The sequence below is a fragment of the Zophobas morio genome, unplaced genomic scaffold (genome assembly GCF_036711695.1).
Source record: "Zophobas morio isolate AGI-343-1 ecotype UQ-CSIRO unplaced genomic scaffold, CSIRO_AGI_Zmor_V1 ptg000047l, whole genome shotgun sequence".
NCBI lineage: Eukaryota > Metazoa > Arthropoda > Insecta > Coleoptera > Tenebrionidae > Zophobas > Zophobas morio.
The window spans coordinates 67,552-77,913 of NW_026972152.1; the positions used below are offsets into that span (position 1 = coordinate 67,552).

The 10,362-nt window shown below is 37.0% G+C and overlaps 2 protein-coding genes across 6 annotated transcripts; one reads left to right on the forward strand and one right to left on the reverse strand.

The window, feature by feature from the left end:
• The first annotated feature begins 1,642 nt into the window (after positions 1-1,642).
• On the forward strand, positions 1,643-6,056 carry LOC135142459 (ER membrane protein complex subunit 1-like). 5 transcript variants are annotated; one of them, XM_064074162.1, is made up of 17 exons: positions 3,468-3,556; positions 3,611-3,686; positions 3,740-3,798; positions 3,849-3,948; positions 4,001-4,087; positions 4,149-4,243; positions 4,297-4,446; positions 4,508-4,639; positions 4,700-4,784; positions 4,847-4,948; positions 5,003-5,145; positions 5,202-5,269; positions 5,321-5,424; positions 5,486-5,596; positions 5,646-5,710; positions 5,763-5,814; positions 5,864-6,056. In XM_064074162.1, exons 2-17 carry the CDS (start codon positions 3,650-3,652, stop codon positions 6,046-6,048), a joined length of 1,575 nt encoding a protein of 524 aa, XP_063930232.1. In that variant the 5' UTR covers positions 3,468-3,556; positions 3,611-3,649; the 3' UTR covers positions 6,049-6,056. The 5 variants fall into 5 exon arrangements, with proteins under 5 accessions (XP_063930236.1, XP_063930235.1, XP_063930232.1 ...); XM_064074164.1 differs by having other exon boundaries at positions 5,003-5,091; XM_064074163.1 differs by having other exon boundaries at positions 3,743-3,798.
• Positions 6,057-6,655: 599 nt separating this feature from the next.
• Positions 6,656-9,979, reverse strand: LOC135142468 (uncharacterized). The gene is made up of 11 exons (XM_064074184.1): positions 9,849-9,979; positions 8,303-8,594; positions 8,105-8,251; positions 7,852-7,963; positions 7,590-7,794; positions 7,504-7,525; positions 7,333-7,438; positions 7,206-7,283; positions 7,028-7,145; positions 6,899-6,978; positions 6,656-6,842 (listed from the first exon to the last, which is right to left on the reverse strand). Exons 1-11 carry the CDS (start codon positions 9,977-9,979, stop codon positions 6,733-6,735), a joined length of 1,401 nt encoding a protein of 466 aa, XP_063930254.1. The 3' UTR covers positions 6,656-6,732.
• Between the last annotated feature and the right edge of the window lie 383 nt (positions 9,980-10,362).

Consider the following 10,362-nt stretch of genomic DNA (forward strand, 5'->3'; position numbering starts at 1 on the left):
TTGTTTTTGTGGCGTATTGAGTCTGCATTATTAATGTATGATTATTCGCAGGGTGCGGTCTGGCTCTCAGGTGGGAAGCATAAGATGAAGTGGGGGTAATAGTATCATCCAGAGTGGAAATCGGATGTGGTGGTCGCGTAGATTGCTGAACTGTTAAAGGCCAACGCGGGTAACATTTGCAGCACCGGAAGTTGGCGGTAGGAATCTCACCGCAAGTCGTATCAGTTCGTATATTTAGTAGGTGAGTTCTGTACCTTGATACACTTCGCGGTCAAATGACCCTCAACTCATTTGACGCACCGTGGCGCCGCAGGGGCGATGGCTTGCAACGTGGCCAAAGATCTGGCAGCGGTGGCACTGGCCAACGCAATTACTTTTTCGAGGTTCTACTATGGCTTGAAACTTGGAAATAGTCTTTGAACCTAATAGCTTTTGTCGTTCGGTTTAGGGTGTATGCACCAGCACTAATAGTAACGGAAGCTTCTTCCGTTCACCATCAAAAATGTCCGTATAAACTCGTGCCACCCGGAGGGGTGTTATGTCTTGCAAGTGCAGGTCCTCCTCGAATGGAGGAAATGTCATTATACAGTAAATTCTACAAATAAGAAAATTAAATGACTTGTCTTCAGATAATTAATAGGTACTTTTGCTGTGTAAAAGCGTATCTCTTGGACTCGGGATCATGACGTCGTTGGTTTGCAAAAGTTGTACAAGAAGGGGTCACTTTTGTTATTGATATGGGTAATTAGAGGGATTTTCTCAGTTCATAGAGAGGGGGACTCATAAGGTGGTCGTACATTAGTAAGGTGGGGGTAGTGTTAAAAACGTTGCCCATTTCAATGTCAACGGTTTTATGTAAAGCTCTAGAGGGCGTTTCTGAGTCTCTAAGAGCTTTCAAGTCGACGTTACCCGTATTGGAGTTATTATTTTTTTTTTTAAGGATTAAACTTATTGCTTTTATTATTTCTACTAATATTTTTATTTTTACTCTAACATTGTTAATTTTACTATTTCTGGTGGTTGCTAACAATTATATAAATATAGTTGACGCAGGAATCATTAGTCTTAAGATTACTGCCGCTACTACTATTATTAATATTAATTATACGATCGTGGAAAGACTCATTTTTTGTAACCTTTAAAATTTTCCTACCTTCTAGTATCACTTCAAAAGCATTTGGCAAATACAATATTTTTTATTGATAGTTATATTTTTGAAAGGCTCCTTTCGCCTTTTCGACTTATTTTTATCCAGGGTTTTTTTTAGTAACGTCAAGAGGCTTTGCCTCAGTAATATGTAACTCTTTTCTGAGTTCTTCAACAATAGCCTATAAGTTAGTCAGAGGAGGGACTCATAGTTAACGTAAAGATAAATATATATTTTTAGAAAGAAAAAAAAATAATAATAAATAATTTATTTATATATAAGGTCTGTTATATATAGTCAGTAGTTATTAATTTACCTAATTTAAGTTTTCTAATATATATAAGTATATTTCATATGAAGCACTATGTAAGTAAGTCAAATACTTTTCCAAATTTTAAGGAGACAAGGTGCGCGGGCCACATTTACAGATGATATATGCCAGTGGCTTAAACCTGCATCAGGGGATATATTCTTATTCTAGCGGGGCCACGGTAGGTTAGGTCTCCATGAAACTCGGAATTTTTGCCTTCTTTTTGGGCGTTTTACTACAACTGTGCTTATGCGTAATATACGAGGATCAAATTGATTCCTTTAGCTGGTAATTTTAGTAATTTTTGCGGTATATAATTTTCATGATAGTTATTGCTCTTTTTGCTGAAAAAAGGTACCGTCAGTATATAGGAAACGTTATTAAAGCTAAATATAGCACAGATTTCAGACGCCTTTTAGTTTTAACGGAACGTCATTCTTTAGCTTCCGTCACAGTTAGCGGCGAGATTGGTACCTTACTGTTATTGTGAACTTCTTTAGCTGTGGGTTTATAGTTAATATTTGTTTTTAGATTGGTTAAAAGTTTTTTCAAAAAAAGAGAAGCCTCTTTCAGTAGACTCGCATAAGAACAGTTTAGTTTCACTTCTCTTTTTATCTATATTTAAAAACTTTAGTAACTTTTCAGTCTCGGTCACTCTTTTCCATGGAATTCTACGTGCCTGGAATGTACATAACGGCGATATATTTTGGGAGACAGTTTTTTCTTCCACTTCGGAACTAAGTATCACGTGATTCACCTCAAATTTTCTTTTAAATTATAAACTCCTGTTTACTTTTTATTATTCTTTGTTCTTTCCTGTTTGTAATTATTCCGAGTATTTTAAATGTCGACTCGTTAGCACCAAAAAAATCACTTTTTTTAATTATAAACTAGTAAAGCTTCAATTTAAAATCTCTCCAGGCATCGACTTGCGGATAGTGAAGTTGCAAGGGAGGCCTTTTATATTTGTTTTAAGAGAGAAGTCTTTAAATGTATTTGATTTAAAAAGCGGGAGGAAAGAATATTACCAGCATTTCCCTCGCGGGTAGCCTTTTTTTTGCTCGTTCCTTAAAAAGACAAATTTTAAGCTAAAACGAAAGCTGGATAGGCGAGCGAGTCTTTCTGGATGGCGCAAACCACTTGACTCTAGTGGCTCGAAGAGATAACGAAATTGTACCGCTCCCTGTAACTTTAGAAAGGAGTGCGTTATCTTCTGAGCTGCTTAACGTATTAATTTCAATTTCTACTTTTTTTTCTACTAACTGTTGCTTGCGCAGCTGGTTTTTTTGGGGCCTCCAGTTCCATCTGGCGATTATATAATTGTTGCTGGTCACTTACTCTATGCCTGTCGGCCTGCTTTCCTTTGCTCCCGGCTGTTGCTGCCGGGCTCTCAAGCAGTGCAACATTCTCTTGAGGTTTGCCTCTTTTAATTATTAAAATAAGCGACAAATAATTTATATACATTTATATATAATAGGCGCTTTTCAAAAGTGAAGGAATCAATCTACAATTTACTTTACAGAATGCTGACGATATATATTTTTTTCTAAAATTTAAGGAGCTTGTTGCTCTTATGAGTATGAAAAACGGGAGTCTCTCAGTAACCAAACTGTGGAAGGTTGGCTGACTTCGGAGCTATACTACGAGCCTTGTGCCTGCTGATTTGTATTCTCTATGGTGTAAGGGTAAAGCAGGGATCTTCGGTTCTCACCATTCTCCTTCGCAGAGAAAAACTTACATCAGTAGAGTTTTTCTATTGCAGGTTGTTTTTATTTTAATTAAATTAATGCTTTCACTTAGGTTTTTGTCTAGAATAACAAACTTTACAGCGAGATTTCCTGCGTTGAAAGTACTTCTTTTCGCGTCTTGCATGAACAAACTGTGGTTTTGCCTGCATCTTCGTCACATGCTTCTTTGAATAACGTTATTTTTTTTTGAGTAGCTTGACCTATTACTTCTCATATTTTGAAACAACAGGTACTTTTATACGTCAACCGTGCTAGTATCCTAGCATTTGTCACCACCTCGGACCATGCGTTGATCCACTTCAACGACAATGGCCACGTGTACACGCGTGAGGAGGGACTCGCCACTATTGTGTCTCTTCACTTCTCAACCATCTTTTCGTATATAAATTTTTCGTCTCTTTTTAGGAGGTCACTTTTTGTGGACTACCCCCGAATACAGCGCAGATGAAGTTGTTGGTTCAAGAATTCGGCGTCAATGAAGGTCCTACACACCTCCCCTTGTGTTCTCCTTTTTTCATAGCCTTAATTTTATAGCAGACTCACCGTTGAGCAAGTTTATCAAGAGAATTTCTTCTCAGGCTTTGCAATTCAAGGCTTAAGAATCTTTTTTGCTTATTTTTATATCCACTTACCAGCCGTGCAGGATTTTGTCCGAAATCTATTGTTCGGAGATTTATTTAGCAACAAGATTATAATGAAAGGGGACCCACTTCACAATTCGGATTTTTTTGGATTTAAGAAACGTATAGGCACATGCTTTAGTAGTTATAGTGATGAATAATATTTTTTCTAAAGTTATTGTTTGTGTCTCCTCCACTGGTAAAATATATGGACTCTCTTCTGACAAAGGCAGCCTTTTATGGAGTGTTCTCCTTCACGAGGGTAATTTACTCGAATCGAGGCGGCGTCTTTTATTAGACTGTCTTGCTTTTCTCACTTTTAGATTTTGTAGTCTCCGCTGGAGACGTGTTTGCAGTCACGAGATTCCCGAGTCCTCTTGGCCTTCCGCCTTTATGCCTCCTTTCTTGCTCTGATAGGGTAGTCGTCTTCCTTGCTAGCCCTAGGCAATAGTCTACTTCCCCAATTTACAGGGTGGCCAGAGTTATATATACGAGCTCGATCCCCTGCATGGCAGTGTGGTACGTTATGAGGTCCCCTTCACTGTAAAGCACGCGCTGGTGCTGAACGAAGTAGATGGCGGCTATAATAAGCCAACAATATTTTTAAGTTACAAAGAAGAAGTCCTTACTTAGTGCAGCTCGAGTCTTCCACTGTTCTGAGAAGAATTCTCTTTGTAAGCAGGCCCACGTGTGGCCAAAGACGCCCAACGCAATATCACTTGCTCTGCGTGCGGCGCCTCGTTTGTTCTTCTACTCTGTCAATAAAAGCACCGGTAAACTTGACGGGCGTCGACTACTTATAACAAACGAGTCTGTAATCCTTCTCAAAGATTTCTTTTGTTAAAATACTCTTAAATGTATTTCCTCTCTACAGGTTTTAAAATCTGTTCCTGCATGGAGTGTCACTTTTTCGCTCCTCGAAGAGACGATGCTTACGGTTTCTTCTCCTCGGCATTATGGTTCAGTTATGAAAAAGATACTTCTCTGCACATGCTATATTGACTTTTCCACACGTGTGCAGAGCAAGTCAAGGTTCTGTATAAGTCGGTCGACTCTCGTGGCAATCTTCTTTACAAGTATCTGAATCCCAATATGATTGCTGTGGCCACCCATTCGCCGGCCGGTCTTTCTCTCGTGCACGTGATTTTGTCCTCTTATAAAAGCCCTTTCTAACAAGCCAGCGAACTGGTCGTCTATCTCATCGATACGGTAACTGGTCGCCTTCTTCACCGCACTTTTCATCCGCGCTTTACGGCCACACGTCCGGTAACTATAGTTCACTCAGAGAATTCGGTGTACTATCATTTTTGGGACTCTCTGGTAGATTGCCGCGCTTTTGTCCGTCTATTCCTGCAACTACTTTTTTTAACCAATAGGAAATGAAATATATCTTTGTTTCTTTGGACTTATACGAACAAAAGCCCGTTGAGAAAAGACCAAGTTGGTAAGATTATTGTCAATTGCTGAGCCAATTCTTGAACGTTTCGTTATAAAGGCAGCCTTTTTCATCGTTCCTTGCAAATAATCCGGTGGTGGTGCGCCAGTCTTATTATTTTTTTGAAGGTCTTTCATGTGCCTCTGTCACGCAAACCAAACAAGGTTAAAATTTTTCAAGTATTTGCTCTTTTATGGACACTATAATACTGTTGCTTTTCTGCAGGCATAACCATGAAGCAACTTTTGTTGGGCCTTAATAATGGCCAGCTTTATGCACTAGATAAGAGGTTTCTCGACACTCGACGGACAACAGCCGATAAAAGTTCAATTCCAGGTCTGCTTATCTTTTAGTTAATTAGTCAAAAAATATTTACCAAAAGCAGGCGTTCCCGTTTACAGCCCTGTTCACACTATGGATCCGCTTAATGTTATCAATTACAATCGCACGGTACGCGCTTTAACAGTTACATTAATTACGCGTTACTTTTTTTTTTGGGCAGGTACCTCATATAAAAAATATTATTACGTCCACCACTAGATTGGAGTCGCTTGGTATCTTTTTTTTTTTTACATTTTTTTACTTCCTCACTCCCCTTTGCAGGTCTTGTATTTGCTTATGGGTTAGGCCTGTACAGTACTCGAATAACGCCCAGCGGCACGTTCGATACGCTGAGTGAAGGATTCAACAAACCGATGTTGGTCATGACGACGGCAGGTCTAATCGTGGCTTGCATAATAGTAAGAGAGTTGATGTACAAGAAAAAGTTGGCCAGCCAGTGGACATAACCAACCCTCTACTTTATTAAATGCGCTTTCATGTTTGTTTTTTATAACGAGTCTTTTATTGGTTTTCTGTTTCGCTAAAAGAAGTAAACTCTAAACGCCAACAAACTCAATTCTATCATTAGATAGCAGATTAACCTTTAGGCCTGCAACTTTCCGCTATAGCACTTATTAACTTTATTATAAATATATTAAAATAGTTGCGCTGACCATTGAGTTCCCTATTACAGCGAATAGAGTCTCTCAAATTTAAGCTCGTTGTACAAGAAAATGGTAAGCCCGCTGTTGAAAGGACTAGATATACATACTCCCGTTCTTCTCGGTGTGGGTCTACTACCTATTATGTTTTTTTTTCTATTACGGCTTGTTTATATTTTCTGATTCCTAGATCGTTACTTTTTTATTACCATCATCATTATGTAAAAGTGTTTAATTGAGGCTCTGCTTACAAAAAAATAAAGACAAATATAATTTATTTTAATGGCCATCACACCTGCATCACGAGGGGTTTTAGGGCCTTTTGTTAGTACTGCTTCCTAACTACAGTGACTAGTGTTAAAAAGAACCGTGCAAAATTTCAACGTAAATAAAAACATAAAAAAAGGCAAATTATGTGGTATTTAAAAAAGGAGAATAATAATTATAGCAATAAAATTAAAAGTCATCCACAATTGCTGAGTTAAGATTTTATGGCACCCCTGCCGGTTCGATATCAAGAGCGCTTTTATCGAAGCAGTGCAGGCATTGGTTAGTGGAGACAATTATAAATTTTTTTGTTAGGCAGAGTCCTATTATCTCTATAGCAAAGCAGTTGCTCTATAAGAAGGGCTAAGCAGGCAAGCAATACAATCACCTTCCGGATCATCCAACTCGATGACGCGTTGAATGCCGGTTAAGGAATTTGATTCTGGTTTATAATAAATATAGAGCCTCCTTATGGATTTTTAAAATCAGCGCCTTAAAAAAAAGATAAGCGAATAACCTCGAGCACTCGCAAACAGCCACGTAATTCTTTAGCATGTCACAAGAGACATACTTGCTGTTTTCTTTCGATTCGAGAATATAAGCAAAGGCGGGAAAGGTGGTTGTGTGTTTCACTTCTAAACAATTTAAAAATTAAGAATAAAAAAAAAAGGAGAAAACCCGAAACACGGAAAAACCCGAAAGATCGTCACTCAATTCATAAAAAAGGCAATCAACGCCGCTCTCAACACCGAAAGACGATCTGTTTCTTTCGTCTTTCAAATAAAATATAAAATGAAGATTGAAGTATATTTTCATACTTACTAGGTGGCGAGGCAAGCATAAACTTTGAACTACCAGAAAAGAAAAATCTGGTAAGTTCTTGCTTGGAGCTGCCAAAGACTAACACTTGTAGTGAATCGTCTTCATTCTTATTAAAAAGTCAATAAAAAGTTTATAAAAGTATACACTACTTCGAGAGAATTGCAGACATACCGCATTCTCAGGCTCTTCCCCTCTTTATATAGTAATTAAATTTAAAAAAAGCCAAAAATTGAAATTCATAAAAATAACAAAATAACTCTTCATAGAAAAAATTGCCCCTTGTTAGAACTGCAAATTTGTCAAAATCTCCAGAGATCTGCCCAAAGCTGGGAAAGCTGAATCCATAAACAGTTATATTGGACTCTACTTTATACGCAACTTTCTGTTCCTCTGATTTTTTTTTTTTCAAAGTTAAAAGAGATATTTGGACGGGATAAAAAACGCTTCCTTTTTTTATTATTCCTAATTTTACAAAGACAGCTTAGAAGTTAATATTATAATTAAAATAAACAACGAAACCCTCGTGCTTTGAGCTCCAGAAAAGTAACACAATTATATCCTTTTTTTTATCTGCTGCTAGAAGCTTAAAGGTGAAGCAATGCTCAAGGTGCTGCTCGTAGCTTATTCCCAACTATTAAAAGTTGCAAATATAATATATAAGGACCATTAAGAAAACCAAACTTCTAAACACTCCTCTCAGAGGAACTTACTCATTAAAGTATATATTAAATATTTAGAAGGGTATATATATTAACAAATTAATATAAGTTACCTCGCCGTTCTGAAGCTCAAGAAAGTATAAAGTACTACAACCATCTCCAACAACGATGAAATCAGAAGAAATAGCCAATATGGTAGGTATAGTAGAACTACTTTTTAAGTTTGGCAATTGTAATAACTTAAATTCTTTGACTCTCTCCTACCACGAACTACTTTAAACATACAAAATTTAACTAAAAAAAGGGAGGACCTCAAAGGTCAGGCGAACTAGGAACCCGTTTTTATCTACAAATAGTATACTCTCAAAAGAACTGTGAGGATCCCAATAAAAACCATTCTGTGAGGCAATAATATTTAAAAATTCAATTGAATAGTTTTCTGGAGTGATAGCTTTGCTGCAGATGGGCGGACCCGAAAGCAAACAATCAGGAAAACCAGCAGTTAAACCTTTAGCTTGAAAAGGCGAGTAACTCCATTTTGAACAGGCGCTACCTTCTTTGCTTCTAACTAGCTTGTAGCCTTCGAACTCGGAATAAAGAATACTAGAATCGCAAGAAACGTTAAGCCTCATGAAAAACTAACTTCCCTCGTATAGTTATTTACGTATCCTACTTTTTACCCGATACTTATTAAAAACCAGGTTCCGAAAATGCACGTGACTGCGTGTAGGTTATAATGGAAGGTCAATTCGAGTACTGTCCCCATAAGGATACGTATCGACCATGTTAACCCATTATAAATGTAAATAAGAGATATATGTAATTTATTGACAATTTATTTTTATTACAACGAAAATACTGTAATAAGTTCTATTGATAGGTAAATTAGAAGAAACATAAAAAAAAGCAAAATTCTCAAAAAATATTGCAAGTCATACCCCCGAATCCACCTTGCCTGTAAGCTGCTAATTATCAGTTGCTGTTAAGCATATCGGGGTAAAATATTCTGTAATTATATATATTTTTTGAGGGAAAATTTCAAATGGCATTAATATAATTTTTCGTAGTAGAAATAACAAGCATTTTAAACTCGTCTGGGCCGGTCTGGCCCGTAGATAGTAGTTGAGGGGTTAAACGTTTACTTTAATTTGAAACATGTTAACTGCTTGTATTTTTCAAGTAAATGATAAGATGTTCTAACATATCTTCCTGTCCACTGCAATTCTAGGTAGTATACAAGCTAATAGCACTATTTGCTAGAGCCTATACTACAGCTAGTTCAAATACCTATAGTACAGGCACCTCTTTCGGGTTGGTCTTCGGATTAAAATCTGGACGATCGCTGGTGAAAAGTGCTATTCTATAGAAATTTGACTAACTGTAGATTCAGTACTATAAAAGGGTGCTATTAGCTAGTAAACAACCTAGAATGGCAATGGATAGCGCCCTTACCTTATTAAATGGTTTTCATTTTTATACATTATTATTCACTTCTTGTTTTATTTTTTTAACTTATGTCCCAATTTAGCGAGGTATCAAGTCCAAACAAAAAGAAAAGTATTATTACTTTCTCGAAAAATTAAAATCAGGCGGGAGTTGCGGTTCAATAGAGTTCCAGTTCTACCCTACCCTCTGTTATTTATAATTTAGGAACTATAGTTATATTGTAAGAACTACGCGAAGCGGTTTAGATAGGCATGCAACGCACAGCCTTTTCGCATTGAAGCATTAAGTGCGGACGCTGTGATTTGTCTAAACGATGCTTTACACCAGGCTCTCCAGTTAGAGCCCCTGGTTAGCTTTTTTTAAAAGCAATGAGCCCACCAGCGAGTAATGATGACAGAAAAGCTTAGTTACGAGCCATGGGGGTGCACGCTATCCATGCCGAGCATGGTACATAATTTTGTTGCGTATGCGGTAGGGCTTAGAGTTAGAGACAAATGAATATGTTTCCATAAATGATGGCTTTGGTACAAACCTAAATCCATCTTGTACCCTGTCACCCTATTAAGAGCTCGTCACTTGAATGTTTTTTTGAGAGATCGAACATTTAAGAAATATTATTTTTTTATAAAAAGAAAACGATCAAAGTACATGTCGTTACGCAAAATATTGCTTGGGCTTCCGGTAATACCAAAAAAAGGATAAAAATAACTTGTTAAACCCGAAGGTCGATTAACATTAACTTTTATATATTTTTAAGATTGGAAAATATTTTAACAATTGAATTATTTAGGGACAAAAGGATATTAACTTTAAATAAGAAATTTGACACTTTAACTTTTCAAACTAGAGCTTTAAAATATTGGAAAGTTTTTATACTTATTTTTGCCTTCCTTTTAAATAGAGTAACATCGCTTTTGCGGTTACC